The sequence below is a fragment of the Heptranchias perlo genome, chromosome 4, assembly GCF_035084215.1.
Source record: "Heptranchias perlo isolate sHepPer1 chromosome 4, sHepPer1.hap1, whole genome shotgun sequence".
Lineage (NCBI taxonomy): Eukaryota > Metazoa > Chordata > Chondrichthyes > Hexanchiformes > Hexanchidae > Heptranchias > Heptranchias perlo.
Window position 1 is genome coordinate 34,166,353 of NC_090328.1, and position 22,136 is coordinate 34,188,488.

Below are 22,136 nucleotides of genomic sequence, written 5' to 3' on the forward strand. Positions count from 1 at the left end.
CATTCCGAGAAGCCACAGAGAGCATGACAAGACATCACACAGTCTGCAGACCAAGGCCTATGTCTGCTGGGCCTGCCTACTGAGGATTGAGCCCCTCCTGGAACACACAGGCTAATGCAACGGTGACTGCTCATTACAAGATATACTCCCCACTGTAACAAAACACAAAACCTCCCACAACAAACATGTGGGTGAAACATTTGCCAATCGGAGCAGGTATGAATTCTGCCTGGAACTCAAAAGGCAACATGCAGACCATCTCCCAAATTCAGAATGTGCCACAAACATATAACCTCCACCCAATGCCCAATTTTACAAGTAGGCAGTGCCCTGAATATCCTCATGATTCAACCTAACTCCATGGACGCATCAAAGTATCGAGATCCCCAAATAACATGTAGTTCCCAACATGTGCATAACCATACCAAATGGCCATATTTTAAAAAGCAACATTCAGGATTGTGTGTGTGTGGAATGTTGGGAGGGGTGGTAAGCTTTCAGTCCCATTCTAACCTTGCGAGGCGGTCTGGTGTGTATGCTGGGTTTCTGTTATCTTCATTCATAAATATACTAACATTACAGTTGAATATTGAAATATAAAGAAAAAATGCTGGAAGTACTCAGCAGGTCTGAGCATTTCCAGCGTTTTCTCATTTTATCTCCATAGTGTATTGCTTACAGTTGAGTATTGCACTGGCACCCTCTGGTGGAACCTAAATGTCAAGGTTCTGTTTTAAACAATTTTACAACACCAAGTTATAGTCCAACAACTTTATTTGAAAATCACAAGCTTTCGGAGGCTTCCTCCTTCCTCAGGACATTCACCTGAGGAAGGAGGAAGCCACCGAAAGCTTGTGATTTTCAAATAAAATTGTTGGACTATAACTAGGTGTTGTAAAATTGTTTACAATTGTCAACCCCAGTCCATCACCGGCATCTCCACATCAAGGTTCTGTTTGTACAAGAAACAGCATGACTGATGTACAAAACCAGCAGCAAATGGATATATTAAAGGTTTGAAGCTGTATAATAAGCTTTGGATTCCAGTTTAACAGTTCTCAGTTGCTTGCTAAGAGCTTGCTGAACAGACCAAGTCTTGGTTTATGACAAACAGAAACGTAAAAGCTGCAATTACTGTATAGGAATGACGTCTGCTTAATTCAATTGACGGATTAAGCATACAGAACCTTAACTGAAGACAGCCAGGTTCAATTAAGCACATGTTCTGATGAAAGGTCATCGATGTGAAACATTAACTCTGTTTCTCTCTCCACAGATGTTGCCTGACCTAAGTGTTTCCAGCATTTTCTGTTTTTATTTCAATTAAGCACATGCTCACAAGGCTTTTAACGAGGGCCCCTCTCCGCCCCCTTTCCCTGGCTCTGTACTTGCTTAAAAACTTGAACTATTTAACATCTTCCAATTCTGACGAAAGGTCTTCGACCTGAAACGTTAACTCTGTTTCTTCCTCCACAGATGCCGCCTCACTTGCTGAGCTTTTCCAACATTTTGTGTTTTTATTTTAGATTTCCAGCATCCGCAGTATTTTGCTTTTGAATAGAGGGCCAATTTTGTTGAGTTTAGCACCTGCATAGGGCCTGAAAAATGAGACTTTTGAACTCATTTCTCAAGTTATTAATGATAGAAATGATCCCTAAAATTATAGTCTGTGCAGAGGAAAATTGGGTGCTAATTACTTTCGCCTATTCTGCATCTGAATACCATGGGCCCCAAATTTCTTGTATGACTTTTCAGGGAGCTGCATCTGACAACACCAGAAGAAGGCGCAGCAACGTAAATCACATACAAATGTCCCTGAAGACAGATATCCTGTAACAGTACCGGCTACAATTCAGCAGCAAGCTGGTGCTACTGCTTCCAGAGCTGCTGTGTTTAGGTGCTATCTATCTTAAAGGGTCAGGCTGGTATTGTCAAAACAGGTCTTTATTTCTACTTTTTCAATTAATAATGATTTTACTTATCGCAGAATTATGTTAGTCTTTTTCACTTCCTAAAAAAGAGATCAGTGGCTAGGAATTGAGCATTTCAATCTAGCCCAGAATAATGGAATGAAAGTCTGCTCTTTTTCTCACTCCATCACTGGGTGTAAAAGCTCCCTGGTCTCCTTGACAACCTGCTTATCCTCTTTGAGGTCCCAGCTCCTTCTCTTTTGGCGCTCCATACATCACAGCACTCCTGCTGCTGTTTGAGATAATGAATTGCTTAATATCCGCTGTCGTCATGAATAACAACAAGGATAGTGGCTCATTGTCACATCAAACCCCCCTTTTCTTACGTAGGATATCTTGAACGTCTTTTGACAACTCCTCTTTAAAGAGGAAAATGGGAAAATGGCTAATTGAAATATAACACTTACCCTGATACTCTGCCAATGCCGGTGATGATGCCCCCTGCTGGTACCTCCTCCTTGCCATACAGCTGATAACCCGCAAACTGTGAAAACTCCAAGAATGGAGATCTGCAAAATAAAATTAATTTTTTTCTTTAAATTAAAAACATGTTCAACATGCTTAAAACACCCTTCTAGCTACTGATAATACATTAACTGGTAATTGATCATTTGCTGTTTGTAGGGCCTTACTGTGCACAAATTGGCTGCTGTGTGTGTCTACAGAATAACAGTGACTACACGTCAAAGTAATTCATCAGCTGTGAAGCTCTTTTGAGCTTCCTGAGAACATGAAAGGTGCTCTATCAATCCAAGTTCTTTTTTTCTTTTCCTACCAGGCTTTACCATGAAATGGGAAATCATTAGTATTCAGGAGTTTTTAAAAATTACAATCTACTTTAATATTCTTTCATCTAATTTATGTTTTTGTGAAAGGGGGTTGGAATATTTTTGTTAGTATCAGCTGTGGCTCAGCTGGTAGCATCCTCGCCTCCGAGTCAGAAGGTTTTAGGTTCTAGTCCCACTCCAGAGACTTGAGCACATAATCCAAGTTGACACTCCAGTGCACTACTGAGGGAGTGTTGCACTGTCGGGGGTGCCATCTTTCGGATTAGAGGTTAATCCGAGGTCCCTTCTGCCCTCCCAGATGGACGTAAATGATCCCATGGCACTATTTGAAGAAGAGCAGGGGATTTCTCCCCGGTGTCTTGGCCAATATTTATCCATCAACCAACATCACTAAAAAAAATGCAGATTATCTGGTCATCATCACTGCTGTTTGTGGGACCTTGCTGTGTGCAAATTGGCTGCTGCGTTTCCTACATTAGTGACTACACTTCAAAAATCCTTCATTGGTTGTAAAGCACCTTGGGATGTCCTGAGGTTATGAAATCGCTATATAAATGCAAGTCTTTCTTTCTTTAAACACACTAAATAATGCAAGTAAGTGTTAGGACACTAACACTCAGTACTAGAGTCAGGGAGTACTGGCTACATTCCTTTCAGTCTGCTCCATTCCTGATCCAAGGCCCAACAATGGGAGAATATTAAGCAGAGACCAGTGGTTTCTGCCAGAAGTAAGGAAAAAAATCAGACCAGGTAGTAGATACTAAGCAGTAATTTATACCATCTAGTGGCTGATCAAAAGGGGAATTAACAGAGTTCCAGGAGTAAACATCCATTGCAGTAGGCATATGAGCCCTTCAGTACTGAATAGGAATTACTAATATACCAAGAACAAGTTACCAACAAAACGAACTATAAATATAGACTGGCTCCAAGAACAGCCTGACAATGTGAGAGCCAGCTGAATTAACAGTCAAAACAACATAATTGTCGAAACACTCGGACTATAATTAATGTTAATTCAACTCACTCACTTTGCTCAGCTCATTAACTTGCTCACTTTGCCAGCTGGTACCCCACACCTCCGCCCCAAGCTAGTTTCCCTGATGATCCTAACAATATTTGTCACTTAAACAGAAATATTTTTTAAAATATAAACATATGTACAAAGAATGTTAATCGTAAGTCTTAATTGATTGGTTAAAATTGTACTGACAGTGATACTTTGAGAACAAAATTTCACGGCATAACGCCACAATAATTCACACACAATAAAACACGCTGATAAATTACCCACTGCAAGATTAAATATAAAGAGAACCACTGCTTAAAGAGGAAAAGTAAAATACATATAAACCAGTTTTTCCCAATACATACTAGTTCTCTGTAGGATATACAAGAATCGCAAAGAGGGCAAACCCATTTTTTTGAAATGCCAAAGTAGTCCACCACACTGAAGCAATGTGACCATGCAAAAAGTAAGAAAAATCAGGCACACTGGAAATCTGAATTTAAAACACAAGATGCTGGATTTGAAATTGCATTAATAATAAAGTAATCATAAATGGACATGGTTCTGTAAGGGATGGAATCGAGAAAGGGGGCTGTATCTACTGAAATTCCATTGAGGTTTGATCTGGGACCACTCTTATTTATCCTACTGAAATGATATGGGGAATATGACATTGAGTCTTATGAAATTTCCTGATGACAACAAGCCATAGGGCCAGGAAACAGTAAAAGGAGATTGAGATCTAGACAACTTAAGTGGATATACTAAGGAAAAGCCAGATGAAATTTAGTATGGTAAATATAAAGTAATTGACACTGGTACATGAAAAATATGCAGTGACTGGATGCTGTTTTAGAAATTAACTATTGACTAAATGATCCAGTTAGTGTGAGGCTATTATCAATAAGGTGAAAATGTACTGCAATCAATGTAACAGCACATGAACCTAATTCAGAACTTATTTTTTTAAATATGTAAAGCCCTGTAAATTTCACTGAAAACACCACAATTATATGCCTGTGCAGAATATTGGACACCTCAACTTCAAAAAGATACTGATAAGAGAAGATTTAAAGAAGAATGCCCTCACTTCACTCCCATCACAATTCACTGAGTCTCCATAGCTACTAAACGGGTAAGTGCCTACTTCTCCAGAGGTCAATCTGTACTCCACTCCCCAGCTTGAAATAGGACCCATGCTAAACATCACAAATATGTTCCAGACCCCAGAATACCAACAAGCAAACCCACAGAAAATCAGGTAATGAGGGAAGAAAATTAAATGAACAATTGTGAACGCTTGTCATCATGCAAGCTCCTCACTGTCACAGAAACAGTTCAGGTTGTATTCTGTTGAAAGTTACTTTCAGGTTGCTCTTTGCAGTGATTCACCACATGACAATATTGATAAGTATACCAAATGCCTTTTCCCTTTGTCATTTCCGACATTGCTGTGGTATTACAGGAAAGAGTCTGTAATCAGTTTCCCCCAGAGATTAAAACATGCTCTGCAATGGACACTGTTGTTAAAGACAGATGCTTGTAACCAACCATTGGGTTTTCAAAGACTACCAGCGGTGGAAATTGAAACTTTCCGTAGCAGCAAAAAAAGCAACAATTGTACAGTGTGACTTATTTTCACAAGCAGCAGCAAAAGCAGAAATCTATACAGAAACAATTACCTCAAAGAGTCGATCAAAACAACACTGTATTCATTCTTAAGCAGCTTTTAATTCATTCACAGTGTAAATCATAGAATCATAGAAAGGTCACAGCACGGAAGGAGGCCATTTAGCCCATCAAGTCCGCGCAGGCTCTATGCACTAGCAATCCAGATAGTCCCACTGCCTCGCCCTATCCCCGTAGCCCTGCACATTTTTTCGTTTCAAGTACTTATCCAGTTCCCTTTTGAAAGCCATGATTGAATCTACCTCCATCACTCCCTCGGGCAGTGCATTCCAGATCCTAACCACTCACTGTGTAAAAAAGTTTTTCCTCATATCACCTTTGGTTCTTTTGCCAATCACTTTAAATCTATGCCCTCTGGTTCTTCCGCCAATGGGAACAGTTTCTCTCCATCTACTCTGTCTAGACCCTTCATGATTTTAAACACCTCTATCAAATCTCCTCTCAACCTTCTCTGTTCCAAGGAGAACAATCCCAGATTCTCCAATCTATCCACGTAATTTAAGTCACTCATTCCTGGAATCATTCTAGCAAATCTCCACTGCACCCTCTCTAAGGCCTTCACATCCTTCCTAAAGGGCGATGCCCAGAACTGGACACAATACTCCAGTTGTTTATATCTGGTTTATACTTATCAATATTGTCATGTGGTGAATCACTGCAAAGAGCAACCTGAAAGTAACTTTCAACAGAATACAACCTGAACTGTTTCTGTGACAGTGAGGAGCTTGCATGATGACAAGCGTTCACAATTGTTCATTTAATTTTCTTCCCTCATTACCTGACTGAACCAGTGTTTCATAAAGGTTCATCATGACTTCCTTGCTTTTGTACTCTATGCCTCTATTTATAAAGCCCAGGACCCCGTATGCTTTTTCAACAGCTTTCTCAACCTGCCCTGCCACCTTCAACGATTTGTGCACATACACCCCAGATCCCTCTGTTCCTCCACCCCTTTTAGAATTGTGCCCTCTGGTTTATATTGCCTCTCCTCATTTTTCCTACCGAAATGCATCACCTCGCATTTTTCCGTGTTAAACTTCATCTGCCATGTGTCCGCCCTTGCCACCAGCCTGTCTATATCCTCTTGAAGTCTATCACTATCCTCCTCACTGTTCACTACCCTTCCAAGTTTTGTGTCATTTGCAAATTTTGAAATTGCACCCTTTACTCCCAAATCCAAGTCATTACTATTTATCAAGAAAAGCAGTGGTCCCAGCACCAACCCCTGGGGAACACCACTGCACACCTCCCTCCAGTCCGAAAAACAACCGTTCACCACTACTCTGTTTCCTGTCATTTAGACAATTCTGTATCCATGTTGCTATTGCCTCCTTTATTCCATGGGCCGCAATCTTAATAGCAAGCCTACTATGTGGCACTTTATCAAACGCTTTTTGAAAATCCATATACACCACATCAACTGCATTGCCCTCATCTACCCTCTCTGTTACCCAGTCAAAAAACTCTATCAAGCTGGTTAAATACGATTTGCCTTTAACAAATCCGTGCTGGCTTTCCCTAATCAATCCACACTCGTCCAAGTGACTGTTAATTCTGTCCCGGATTATCGTTTCCAAAAGTTTCCCCACCACCGAGGTTAAACTGACTGGCATATAATTGCTAGGTTTAGATTTAGAACCTGCAATCTAATTAAGGAGTTAATATCAGAGCTTACAGATATCATCAGAACCAAAGGTTAAATTACAGCTCATTGTCTACTTTCTTAAAAATTATAAAAGCTCAATAAATTGAAAATAAGAGTGATAGTTAATATCCAACTGGAATTTACACAGGTTGGCTTCTGTGCAAAGCCTGGTATACACCAAATTCTTATCTTCACTCAACATATTCAAAATACTGATGTTCTTTATGAAGGTGGAAAAACCCATGACACAAAAAACTTAACAGGAGAAATACTTAAATTATGGTGGAAGTTATTTCCATATTAATGCTGAATTACAACATTTGGAAATTTTAAATAATCTATATTGCCAGCATAAGGGTTAAAAAAAACACATTTAAGAGGGTAATTCTTTTCTTATAGGACTCAGCAGTGCTCTGAATGCAGGGTGCATATAAGCAGTAGACAAGTCATGGCCCAGGCAGATCAAAATTGGGGGATAGATTTCAATAAGATAAATTACAAGAAAAAGGTTTTTTTTTCAAAAGAAGAGGTTCTTTTAAGACAAAATCTAATACCGCATTTTTCAACAAGATTCTACCTCTCCCTCACAAGCAGCGAAGACAATATACTCCAAAAGAAGAGTTTAACTCTTCAATCAGGATTGTCAGCTACAAAAGAACTACTCATCAGATAGGCAAAAATACTATTCTTTATTCCCAAAAGACACTTGTATTGTTACATTACTGGTCGCACCCTCACTTCTCAGGTCAGAAGGATGTGGCTTCAAGCCCTACGCTAGAACTGGAGTGCATAATGTCAGCTAACATTCTAGTGCAGTGCTGAAGAATCGCTACATTGTTGGAGATGCTGTACTTGGGATATGAAACCAAGGTCCCATATGCCTGATCCAGTGGTTTGGGTGGATGTTACAGATCCCATAACGCTATTCGAAGAAGAGCAAGGAGCAATATTCCTCCCTCGCTCAAGACCACTTAAAAACAGATTAACGGGTCACCCATATAGTGGTTGTTTGTGGGCACTGCTGTCACAGAATGCTTGCTGTGTTTGCCTGAATAACCGTCACTACACTTCAACGAGTAATTCATTGTGTAAAACACTTTAAAAATGTTTCAGTGCGAAGGCATTACATAAATACAAGTATTATTCAAACTGTTATGGTAGTAATGATGGAAAATTAAACATATCACATGACTCTGTCGTTAATCCCCACTTTGAACACACCTGTCTACACCTGGGCAGCCGTATTATTTTGATGTTATTATTGAATTATCAGAAGCAGCCAGAACTTTACTTGAGCTATTTCTTTACATCTTTTACCTCCTAAAGACTAACAGTTGTATGTTTTGACTACAAATGTTAAGATTTTTAAAAATTAGTTTAGCTTAGTTTAGTAGTACAACATGTGTGTTGAGTCAAGTCCTTGAAATTTTAAAGATGAAAACAAACTGCTAACTCTTGCCCTGGCTGAAGTGTACCACAAAAATTATTACCTGTACACCACTCCTCTTATTTGAATCATTGTCATGAAAGGGTGGCTCAGTGTCTAGCATATAGTAATTAATAGTGAACATAAATCCAAATAAAACGTTCCAGAAAACCAGATGAAATTATGTTAAATACTACTTTGGAGTAACTTGGCAGAAATGTTAAATTTCTCGGGATGTGGGTGACACTGGTAAGGCCGCATTTATTGCACATCCCTGAGGAGGTGATGATGGGCCTTCTCTTTGAACTCCTGCAGTCTTTGTGGTGAAGGTGCTCCTACCATAATAGGGAATTCCAGAATAGTGATCCAGCGATAATATCTTGATATGATTGTTGGATTGTTGTCAATAGATTCATCCAATTTTCTTCTTATTGTAGCAATTGTTTACAATTGGGTAGTTTGCTAGGCCAATGCTAACACTAGGATATTAATCTATTACATAGTGTAGGACTGGAATCACATCACATCACAACACAAACTCCGTTCCCTAGCCACCGACTCCATCCCTCTCCTTGGCCATTGTCTCCTTGGCTGTTCGTAACCGTGGCGTCCTATGTGACCCCAAGATGAGCTTCCAACCACATATCCGCTCTATCACCAAGATCGCCGACTTTCACCTCCATAACATTGCCCGTCTCCGCCCCGCCTCAGCTCATCTGCTGCTGAAACCCTCATCCATGCCTACGTTACCTCGAGACTCGACTATTCCAATGCTCTCCTGGCTGGCCTCCCATCTTCCACCCTCCAAAAACTTGAGCTCATCCAAAACTCTGCTGTCCGTATCCCAACTCACACCATCCCGTTCTCCCATCACCCTTGTGCTGGCTGACCTACATTGGCTCCCGGTCCAGGTACGCCTCGATTTTAAAATTCTCATCCTTGTTTTCAAATCCCTCCATGGCCTCACCCCTCCCTATCTCTCTAACCTCCTCCAGCCCTACTACCCTCTGAGATCTCTGCGCTCCTCCAATTCTTGCCTCTTGTGCATCCCCGATTTTAATCACTCCACCATTGGCGGCCGTGCCTTCAGCTGCCTAGGCCCTAAGCTCTGGAATTCCCTCCCTATACCTCTCTAACTCTCTCTCCTCCTTTAAGACGCTCCTTAAAATCTACCTCTTTGACAAAGCTTTTGGTCACCAGTCCTAATACCTCCTTATGTGGCTCAGTGTCAAATTCTGTTTGATAACGCTCCTGTGAAGCGTCTTGAGACGTTTTACCACATTAAAGGCTCTATACAAATGCAAGTAGTTGTTGCTGTTGTTGTAGGCCTGACCTGAAGGACATTACTGAACCAGTTGGGTTTTTATGATAATCCGGAAGCTTTCATAGTTATTTTTATGGCGCTAACCCACGATCACCTGATTTATTGAATTCAATTTGACAACTTGTCATGGTGGAATTTGAACTCACAACTTCTGGGTCGCTAGTCCAATATCAAGACAGGCTTTGTGCCCACCCACCTCTCCCGTGGCTGACCCCAGTTTTTGGGGTTAACCTCATATCCATACTTATGGCAGGTTCATGGTAGGATTCCTGCCTGTATCGGGAACCCTGCCTGGATAGGGGGACCAGGAAAGTGGCTGCTACAGGCCAGGTGAGGGGGGGGGGGGATGTGCTGTAGCTGTAGAGCAGGGTTGGCTATCTGAAGAGAAGGACCAACTTGTAAAAAGAATTTAACAATTGCGCAATGCAGGAATGCAACTGATCACCCTGAGAACTGTAAACAATTTTACAACACCAAGTTATAGTCCAACAAATTTATTTTAAATTTCACAAGCTTTCGGAGGCTTCCTCCTTCCTCAGGTGAATGTTGTGGCTCCACAACATTCACCTGAGGAAGGAGGAAGCCTCCGAAAGCTTGTGAAATTTAAAATAAATTTGTTGGACTATAACTTGGTGTTGTAAAATTGTTTACAATTGTCAACCCCAGTCCATCACCGGCATCTCCACACCCTGAGAACAACTGCACTCCTCTAGGGGGCCTTTTAAGTTATAAATGCACTCCCACCCACCATAGTAACCTGAATGCTGGTCACATGCTGACATTCCATGCATCCAGAATTCGTAAGGCAGTAACCCCCCACTTTGAATACACCTATCTGTATCTGGGCAGCCGTACTTTAAAGTCCACCAAAACATGTGGAAAGGGAGCAGAAAATCCTCGCCGCATCATCAGTGAGATATTTATTAACCTCTAGAAAATTAGAGCTGGCTTTAGAAGAAAAAGATTTGCATTTACGTAGTGTCTTTCTTGACCTCAGAACGTCCCAAAGTGCTTTACGGCCAATGTTAAATTAATTCTAGAACACTACAATGCAATTCAATTCAGTCAATGGAAACTTGTAAGAAGGCTGCTCCTACTTAGTTTGCCTAAATCAATAAGAGAGACAGTCAGATTACTGACTTGGGTGTTGTCAGAATCTGTAAATAAACAAGGTACTTTTGAGGTTTTTTTTGTAAAGGGCACAAAAGGACTGTTATTCCTACAGGTTGTTTTCTCTATGGAGGTTGTTTTCTTACAGATCTCAATACATCAGCCTTGAACTATGAAGTAGTTAATGTTGTTAATTCCATTAACTCTTAAATTGCTGACAGATCCAAAGAAAATCTAGGGTCCCTTGGTTAGCCATTTTTAATTTTTAAGTTTCCACATACCTAGCCGAGCAGTGCTAGTTTACTTACCCCGGATCCAGCAGTCGGTCGATACGTTCTCTAGGGAGCAACTTTCCTCTGGATGTGTGCCGCTGCCGAGCCTTTTCTCCTCCCCCTAAATTAAAAACAAAAGGTTGTAAACACTTGGCTACCAATGTATTAAAGTTATATTTTTAAAAAGTCACGGCCAGTAACAAGATTATCATAAACATTTCCATATGCAAGGCCTGAAATGATGTAGTTGTGAACTTGCATCTCATGACTTATTCAGTTATTCTCATCTTGCTGCTGACCACAAATATCTTTTATACTTAAAAATACAGGACCTGGCAGATTAAGAATGGAAGCTTCTATTCAACTCTAAAGCCCCAAGCCCTCATGAAATAAAAACTAAAAGATGCTATATAAATCAGTCGGTCATGCCGCTAGGCAAATTTAGCACATTATGTAAAGCCAAGACACTTTCATTGCTGTGAGATATTAATTCATCAAGTTGTGCTCACCACCACCAATATAACCAGTGACAGCAGTAGCTCACTCCAGTGTTAAATATCTCAAATCAAGAAACGGCTGAGTGCACTGGATACAGCAAAGGCTATGGGCCCTGACAACATCCCGGCTGTAGTGCTGAAGTCTTATGCTCCAGAACTAGTCGCGCCTCTAGCCAAGCTGTTCCAGTACAGCTACAACACTGGCATCTACCCGACAATGTGGAAAATTGCCCAGGTATGTCCTGTCCACAAAAAGCAGGACAAATCCAATCCGGCCAATTACCGCCCCATCAGTCTACTCTCAATCATCAGCAAAGTGAGGGAAGGTGTCGTCGACAGTGCTATCAAGCGGCACTTACTCACCAATAACATGCTCACCGATGCTCATTTTGGGTTCCGCCAGGACCACTCGGCTCCAGACCTCATTGCAGGCTTGGTCCAAACATGGACAAAAGAGCTGAATTCCAGAGGTGAGGTGAGAGTGACTGCCCTTGACATCAAGGCAGCATTTGACCGAGTGTGGCACCAAGGAGCCCTAGTGAAATTGAAGTCAATGGGAATCAGGGGGAAAACTCTCCAGTGGCTGGAGTCATACCTAGCACAAAGGAAGATGGTAGCGGTTGTTGGAGGCCAATCATCTCAGCCCCAGGACATTGCTGCAGGAGTTCCTCAGGGCAGTGTCCTAGGCCCAACCATCTTCAGCTGCTTCATCAAAGACCTTCCGTCCATCATAAGGTCAGAAAGGGGGATGTTCGCTGATGACTGCACAGTGTTCAGTTGCATCGCAACCCCTCAGATAATGAAGCAGTCCGAGCCCGCATGCAGCAAGACCTGGACAACATCCAGGCTTGGGCTCATAAGTGGCAAGTAACATTCACACCAGACAAGTGCCAGGCAATGACCATCTCCAACAAGAGTCCAATCACCTCCCCTTGACATTCAACGGCATTACCATCACCGAATCCCCCATCATCAACATCCTGGGTGTCACCATTGACCAGAAACTTAACTGGACCAGCCACATAAATACTGTGGCTACAAGAGCAGGTCAGAGGCTGGGTATTCTGCGGCGAGTGACTCACCTCCTGACTCCCCAAAGCCTTTCCACCATCTACAAGGCACAAGTCAGGAGTGTGATGGAATACTCTCCACTTGCCTGGATGAGTGCAGCTCCAACAACACTCAAGAAGCTCGACACCATCCAGGACAAAGCAGCCCGCTTGATTGGCACCCCATCCACCACCCTAAACATTCACTCCCTTCACCACCGGCTGCAGTGTGTACCATCCACAGGATGCACTGCAGCAACTCACCAAGGCTTCTCCGTTAGCACCTCCCAAACCCGCAACCTCTACCACCTAGAAGGACAAGAGCAGCAGGTACATGGGAACAACACCACCTGCACGTTCCCCTCCAAGTCACACACCATCCCGACTTGGAAATATATCGCCGTTCCTTCATCGTCGCTGGGTCAAAATCCTGGAACTCCCTTCCTAACAGCACTGTGGGAGAACCTTCACCACACAGACTGCAGCGGTTCAAGAAGGCGGCTCACCACCACCTTCTCAAGGGCAATTAGGGATGGGCAATAAATGCTGGCCTTGCCAGCAAGGCCCACAAATAAAATAAAATGCTCACTCCAAGTTTGGGAGGACTAAATCCATAATCATACTGCTGAGTATTTTCTGAAGTTCAAGTATGAAAATCACACTCATATGGATCCCAATGTAAGGCTCAGTGATTGTAGGAGGAGATCTAAACTGTATCATCCAACCCAGCTAGACAGACAGCCGGGGACCCGGGGCCGGCAGCCAGACAACCAGAAATCAATGCAACGACCGTGGATTAGTCGATGTAAGGAATACACCTGCTATTCAAACCCGCACAAAATCAATCCTAGAATCAACCATTTTTTCCCGAAGGAATTGCACCTGTCCCTAGTCAAGAACTATCCTATCAGGCCCTGAGCCATCTCCGACCACACCCCATTTATCTCTGGCTCACCTTGATCAATAAACCACCACCACACCCCCAACCCTGGCACTTAAATCCTGCACTTTTTGGAAGCCCTGAATTTACGGCTTCCCTGTGGACCCAACTTGCTCACTGTAAAGGCAAAAATAGGGAACCTGAAACTCCACCACCCCCCACCCTCCTCCAAACAGATCTTCTGAGAAACCATCAAATCTGTCCCTAGGTGATATATTATCACACTCGTCTCCACCAAGAAACACTGGGCACTAGAAAGAGCTGGAGCAAAGAATAGTGGAGTTACAAGCCCGACACAAAAAGCTGGAGAGCAATGAGTGAGCCCTAGTTCAGACCAGAGGTGAACTAAACAGCCTATCAGTGGGTGCAGAAAAGCTCTTTTGATACAAAATATTATAAACAAGCTCCTAGCATACAGTTTGTGACAACAAACCTCAATTAAGAATGCAGAGAGAGAACTTCATACCCAATTGAGAACAAAAAGGAGTTTGCAGACTTCTATATCTCACCATACACTTCAGAGTCCAAGGTCACTCCTCAGGCAACATCCCACCATCTTGTCAACCTCCCCTTCCCATTAGACATTATCACTAGACTCCCCAAAATCAGGCAAGAAAATCCACACAGCAATACAAGATCTAGAGTCAGGGACTCCGGAACTGACAGCTAGGCAGCAGAGTTCTAAAAAGTCCTACTTCCCAAACTGACACCCTTCCTGCCCAACTGCAGAGGCAGGACCCCTTCCAGACACTTTCAAGGCAGCTACAATTACACTAATTTATAAAAAGAATAAAGACCCCATCCTGTGTTCATCCTATAGATCCATATTTCCACTTAACACCAACTACAACTTACTAGCCAAGATCCTAGCCACTAAACGGGACAGTCATGACCGGCTTAATCCACATGGGCCATCATTCCAGGAAACGCCTGCTCAATGTGTTTTTTTCCTGCAACAACTCCCCTGCCCTGGTCCTCCCTGGACACGGTGAAGATTTTTCACTCTGTGGCGTGGGAATTCCTCCTCGCTGTACTTGGACTGATGGACTTTGGCAACACATTCAAGGAAGTGGATTTTAATCCTACACTCCATCATGTGGGCCAATGGCCTCAACCCCTTGAGTGAGGCACCAGACAAGGATGTCCCTTATCCCCTCTTCTCTTTGCCCTGGCGGCATACATCAGGGACAGCGTAGACATTCATGGAGTAGAGGCTAGAGGGGCTAAACATAAAATATCATTGTAGGCTGCTGTCATGCTAATTTACATAACTAACCCCTCTACTTCACTCCCCAACATTTCCAAAAATCAACTATCAAGATACAAGGTCAACTATTCCAAAATCAAGGGCATGTTCTTCACCCAGGGAACCCCCCCCAGCCTATTCAAGAACCATACTCCTTTGAATGGTCAGGATCTGGCCTCAAATATCTAGAGCTAACAGTAAAGTCCAAACTCACTAGACTATACAAATAAAACCGCCCCTACCCTGGCCAGCATATATACCAACCTGGACAGAATTAACTTGCCCATCTCCTTCTGGGGACAGCAAGCATAATGAAAATTAATGTACTCCGCACTTCATCTGCCTTTTTCAGAGGCTGCCGGTAAGGGGGCCAGTCCAACAATTCCAAGTGTTTGACAAGCGCTTTTCCAGGTTCCTCTGGGCAGGAAAGAAACTGCGAATGTGCCTCAAATGCCACCAATTCCCCAAGCATGGCGGCAGGCTCAGCTTTACCAATCTCGAGTATCATTACTGGGCAGGCCAATTCCAGCAAATTATAGCCTGAATCTAACCAATTCACTCAATCTGGACATGGAGACCAGAGCCCCTAGAAGAGCCCCATTACACACACTACCCCTTATAGATCCCTGAGAAGGCCAACAGAAACCCAGAGTTAACAATGCCGTTAGTCTGAAAAAGAGCCTGCATTTCAATGAAAGAAAGATAATGCCAAAAACAAATCAGCCTATCCATAAATGGGACAGGGTGTGTAGTTTATTATTCTGTCCCATGTTTTCGAGAAGAGAAGCAAGGTTGACCTAAGTTGAATTTTTTTTGACTGTTGCTGTGTTTGTTCGGTTGCTGTCTGTGAAATAAAGCAGCTTAAATGATTCGTATCTGCCCTCATCTTACCCAGTGTTTCTTAGCCGCCTTCAAAAAGATTGACGAAGTGCACCTGACAACACATTCAAAAGACACGATATCCAGTTCAGATCCTATTAGTCACGCGATCGAATGGTTAGATATTGGGCAGTACAGACACACCCCCTAAATAAAAGATGCTCTAACTGCTCACGGGAATCACCATCACCGCTGTATCCAAGAGTATATCTAAGGCAGAAATTAAATTATTAACACCTACTCCACCCAGCCACCTATCCATAAGGTGGATCTTGCCCCACAAGAGAGTAAGAATGGATTAACTGGGAATGCAGTCCCAAGCTGCCAAGGATTCTCTATCAATTAGGTTGCAAAAACTAAATGCGCTGACCCAGTCTTGCGACATCCCTAGTGCAGGCAGGACTCTGGAAGTCATCCTGACTCAGTTGAATCTTAGGGATGCCATTAAGTTACCCTGAACACCCCACCCTGCAAAGGAGGCAGTTCTCAGCTTACTCTGAATTGTACCAACAAGCTCAATTGTGTCATTGACTGAATGTATCCTGTAACAAAACTGTGCAGTAACGTCACAAAATGCATGGAAGAATTTTTTGAATCAGTAATAAAAAATATCAACCAAAGAATGGCACCTCTGACAATACAGCACTCCCACAGTCCTACACTTGAGTCTCAGCCTAGATAATATGCTCAAGTCCTGGAGTGGGGCCTAAATCTTCTGACTCAGAGGTGAGCGTGCTGCCAACTGAGCCAAACTGAACATAATCTCTATCACCACATGATGCATATATATATGATATCTAGAACCCAAACTAGCTTTGTTATATTCCAGCTAGATGTCCTCAAAGCCAGAAAGTTGTGCTGATTTTGTTTGTAACAGTCTTGGTCAGTTGAAGATGGAATTTTAACTGAACTAGAACAGTTCTAATTTGGAGCAATCTGCAGTTTACCTGGTATATTAGTCCCATTACTGCAATTCAATGCAACTCGTTACTAGTACTTCGGTTGCCGTCAGGGCGTCATAGTTGACTGGTTGGTGATTAAAAAGAGAAATTCAGCAATTCAAAAAGAATGAATTGACAATTATAATGTGCCTTTCACACCTTCAGGACACGTCAACATGATTCACAATTAATTAGTTTTCAAGTCCAGTCGCTGTTGTTACGTAGGTGATTGGGGTAACCAATTTGAATACATGAAAGGTCCCACAAACAGCAAATGAGATGACTAACCAATTAATATGTTCTTGGTGGTATTGCTCAAGGGAGAAGCATTGGCCAGGGATCTTCTAAGAGTGCCATAGGATATTTTACATGTGCCTAAACTGGCAGACAGGACCTCAGCTTAATGCCTCATCTGAAAGACAGGACCTCTGACAATGCAGTACTCCCTCAGGACTGCACTGAAGTGTCAACCCACATAATGTGGTGGAGTGTAGCTTGGACTCACAACCTTCTAACTCGGAGACAAGTTGCTAATGACTGAGCCAAAAATAATTTGGATATTAAAAAAATAATGCTCTGTGATTGCATTACTTATTTTGGTGAAAATTGTTGATTTTGACAAAAAAAGTGGGAAAACAATGCATAATGAGTGTGGGTTTACCATTAATGTTTTTCTCAGCACTTACCCAATCTAATTTTCTCTGCTCGTTCGTTCAATTCTGTTACTAGTATCTTCATTCGTTCATGATTTTCCTTTAAGATAAACAAAAATTTTGTGAGATTAGGATTTGTTATTTTTCCTCTACTCCTTTCAATCATTCACATCTGCAACATCCATCTTTAGTCACAGGATAAGGTAAACAGGCAAAAGATTATTCCACAGTATCCGAGGCCAAAACAAATGGATTTACGAAACAAAAACACAGAGCGCTGGAAACACAGCAGGTCTTTCAGCATCTGTGGAGAGAACAGATGGTCGACATTTCAGTTCTGAAGAAAGCTATGCGACCCAAGAGGTAGACTTCTCCCCACAGTTGCTGATTGACCTGCTGTGTGTTTCCAGATTTTTTTTCGGTTTTTGTTTCAGATTTCCAGCATCTACAGGATTCTGCTTTTTTTGCCAAAGGGGCAAAATAGGCACAGTCAACTACAGGCCTATTAGTCTTACTTCCATTCCATGTAAAAGAGTGAAATTAAACAGGAGTAAACTCGAGGATCATCAGCACAATAATAACTTAGTAAACAGCAGTCAACATGGATCAGAAGAAAGTCCTTCCTGACCAGCCTCTTCAATTTTTGATGACGTGACATCCCAAATGGACTAAAGAAAGCCCTAAGATATAGTATGTCTAGACTTCTAAAAGGCACTTGACAAAAGTTCCACACAAAAGCCTTTTAGCTAAACTAAATATAAGTGTGCACAGCCATGGTAGATGAAATTTTATGCATAAAAATGTAAAGCACTGCACATAGGAAGAAAAATAAGCCAAACACTCCAGGAATGGTGTTGAATTAGCTACAGGTGACGTTGAATGTGATTTAGGAGCCTTAGTTGATTTGATGATCAACATGTCCATCCAACACACAGCAGCAATCAGAAAAGCCAATAGAATGTTGAACTACATAGCCAAAACCGATCAAGGGGGAAAAGATTCTGTAAAATGGATTTGATGCCATGGGGTCGATTTTGACTGTTGGTCAACCAACTGGCACAGCACAGATTGAGGCCCCAAGATTGGGCCAGGGCAGCTGCCAGCAAGGTAAGTCCGGGGGGGGCGGCGGAATAATTCAACATTTACCTTTGGCGGGCCTCTTCGGTTCCATCGCCCATGGAACTGGTCAGAGTGTACACAGATTATAAGGTCTTTAGAAAGGATAGGAAAATTGACAAAGGAGGAGGAGTAGCAATATTGATAAAAGACACTATTACTGAAAAAGGGGGCTTTCAGTAAGAGTAAGCAGGCATTCGGAGCTCTCTGGGTAGAATTGTGGAATAGAAAAAGATGCAAGAATTTGGTGGGAGTTGTCTACAGACCTCCTGATAGCAGTGATGAAGTATCAGGATGCATACATACAGAGATCAGAGAAGCTTGTTGCAAAAGCAGAGTGGTTATAACGGGAGACTTTAATTTTCACACAGACTGGGAGAAGCAGAACAGCTCGAGTCCCAAAGGCAGCGAATTTCTTGAGTGTATCAGAGACAATTTTCTGGAACAAATGTTCTTGAACCAACAAGAGGACAGGCCATACTAGATTTAGTGATGAGTAATGAGCCAGAATTAGTCAACAATCTAACAGAAAAGGAACACCCAGCCAACAGTGACCATAACATTACTGAATTTGATATTAGGTTTGAGAAGGTGAGTCACGAACCAAGGCTTTAAATTTAGGTATGGCTGGCTTTGAAGGGATGAGGCAGAAATTGACCACAGTAAACTGGGTGGAATTGTTAACGGATAAGAACATAAGAAAGAAATGGATAACAATACTGATGAACAGTGGGAAGTGTTCAAAGTATTTGGTACAAGGCGTGTACATACCTCCATAAAATGGCTTTGATTTTTGTTAAAAGATTTCAAAAATTTTCACTACAATCTTGATTAGCAACATTATCATTGAACACTTTTTTTTCTTCAATCCCAGTGAAGGGTCTTACAAGGCACTTCTCCATCCAACCAAGCCACTTTGAAATATTGAACATGTTTTTATTGCAACATTTTCATCAGGACACAAAAGTTGGGAACAAAATCCATGAAAACTCATGTCTAAAGCACTTTGCAGAACAGCTAATTACACCAGGTAGACTTCCCTTGACTTTGTAGCATGGATGAAATACCCAAAGTGCAGAACACCGATTCACACCTACTCTCTGCAGAGCAACAACATGCATTTATGTAGTGCTTTTAACATAGAACGACCCAAGGTGTTTCATAAAGAAGAAATGGATACTAAGCAGTATTGAAAGAGTTAGAGGAGATAACCAAAAGCATGACTGAAATAAGCTTCACGAAGACTTTTAAGAGAAGTAGCAAGAGGAAGGGATTGTGGGACACAGTTTCAGAGAAGGGGACTAAGACTGCTAAAAGCTCTGCCACCAATGGTAGAGCAGTATGAGGAATACACACATGGCCAGAGTCGGGTGGCTGAAGGGCGTGGGTGAGGGTATAGGGCTGGGGGAGGTTGCAGAGATACAGGGCAAGGTCACAAAGGATTGGTAAAAAAGATTTTGAATTTGATGAATTGGGGAGAAATGGAACCAATGGAGGTCAGTAAGGATGGGAGAGATAAGACAGTGGGACTTTGTGTGGGTTAGAAGATGGGCTGCAGAGTTTGAGAAGTTGGTGATTGTGTACGGTAGAATGCTGTAAGATTGTACCCTTGCTCATAGTACAATGGGCAAGTGAAATAGCTATAATGGCATCTGCATGTATATCTTTTTCTTTTATATGATTGTATGTAATTAAATACTCTGCTGCTGGGTGTATGAACCAAGCAGGACTGATATCAGGGCAGGGAGCTCTTAGAACACATTAATTTTCAAGGAAGGCAGCCTCAGCATTCTACCTTCTGGCATATATATACACAAACAAGCTAAAAGATGAAACAAATATTCCTGACTTATCAAGGTTGCTAATCGAGAGTGTAGTGAAAATTTTTGAAATCTTTTAACAAAAATCAAAGCCATTTTGTGGAGGTATGTACAGGCCTTGTACCAAATACTTTAGAGCTGGGCAACCATAAAAAATGGAGCCTTACAAGGCAGGTCCATGAAACCTGGCCTGGAATCTGAAGAAGTCAAGGGAGACATTAGATGGTTTTGATCTACCCAACGTTCAACTTAAGGAAGTTATGGTTAATTCATGACTGGACATCAGGTTGTCACTCTGACAGCATAGAAGTAGTCGTGATGTAACGGGTGATGGTAGATAGGTAAAACTGGGCACCTTCTGCATAGGAAATCAAACCCTCGCCCAAGGACGTCACCAAGGGACTACTCGTACATGAGAAACAGGATAAAGCCTTGGGGTATTCGAGAGGCAACTGTGTGGGACTGGGCTCAGAAGCTGTTGCTGGAGATGTGGTATCTACGTTGGAGCAAGTTGGAATGAAACCAAGTGGGAGCTGGACCATAGAGGAGATACAGTGGAGCAGCATGGACTGATTGGCAGGGTCAAACACCACTGAGAGATTAAGGAGGGATGGGGCAGCACAGTGGCAGCCACCAAGGATGTGTGATGACTGTGGTGGGAAGGATTCGAACTGGTACTTCTAGCACAGGTAAGCATGGAGCTAGGTGGCAACTACATGTTCAAGGACTTTAGAACGGGTCACAGAAACACATGACCTAGAGTTCTCCAAAACGTCAAGCGTTTTACCAATGCACCCACTTCTGAAACTCTTAAACAACAATCATGCAGCTTGTGCTCATATTAGTGGTGTCACTGCGACCTGTGCAGTTCCTTTCTTGCAAAATTCAGTAACAGGAGAACGCTCCGCTCTTCGGGTGGAACCTGTTCGCAGCGACTGACCCAGCCGCTGCCGTACTGTGCCTTTGCATGGATTGACGTCTCCAGGCGAGTCCGGGGCTTCCGGCGTGGCCTACCTGGAAGAGTGCCGAGTTGGTATCGGGCTCCGCGCCGACAGTCACCACTTTGTCGCCGTGATAGCCGCGGGGCCGGGGGGCAGCCCAGGCGCGCGCTCTGGGGAGGCACAGCCGCAGCTTTGGCGCGTGCAGCATCCTAGGGTCGGCCCGAGCTTCTCCAGCCTCAGGTATCGGGGGGGAGGGGAGGGGGCGGTGTCTGCAACCCCGGCCTGCACACACTCTGGGGTTCCGCCTCAATCACTCCACCAGCGAATTGAGTTGCGCTTGTGTTGACATCGCCCTCCCCCACATTCAGAACGATCACGCATTCAGCTACAGCCCTTATGAGATAGGTTTTGTTCAAGATTCCAGGCAAATAGTCCTCGCACGTATTGGTTACTTAAGCTGCAAAGAACCAGGATTTTTGGAGGGTGGATGGAGCATCGTTCTGCAGAGAATGATGTGGAGATGCCGGTGATGGACTGGGGTTGACAATTGTAAACAATTTTACAACACCAAGTTATAGTCCAGCAATTTTATTTTAAATTCACAAGCTTTCGGAGGCTACCTCCTTTCACATCGTTCACCTGAGGAAGGAGGTAGCCTCCGAAAGCTTGTGAATTTAAAATAAAATTGCTGGACTATAACTTGGTGTTGTAAAATTGTTTACAATTGCAGAGAATGACACCAACTTAAGGAAAAATGTCTTGTTCACAAATTACACGTAAACGCATTATTATTTATGGCAAAAATATGGCAAAATGTTCTG

General features: G+C 42.6%; 1 protein-coding gene across 1 annotated transcript in view; it reads right to left on the bottom strand.

Annotated features, from left to right (window-relative positions):
* Positions 1 to 21,588, bottom strand: part of mccc2 (methylcrotonyl-CoA carboxylase subunit 2) — an 81,260-nt gene extending 59,672 nt beyond the window's left edge. Inside the window, exons 1-4 of the mRNA XM_067982756.1 lie at positions 21,389 to 21,588; positions 17,472 to 17,538; positions 11,270 to 11,354; positions 2,378 to 2,479 (exon numbers count right to left, since the gene is read on the bottom strand). Of these exons, the coding sequence (XP_067838857.1) occupies positions 2,378 to 2,479; positions 11,270 to 11,354; positions 17,472 to 17,538; positions 21,389 to 21,523 (389 nt within the window). The 5' untranslated portion in view covers positions 21,524 to 21,588. The remainder of the gene's footprint in view (positions 1 to 2,377; positions 2,480 to 11,269; positions 11,355 to 17,471; positions 17,539 to 21,388) is intronic.
* Positions 21,589 to 22,136: the final 548 nt, after the last annotated feature.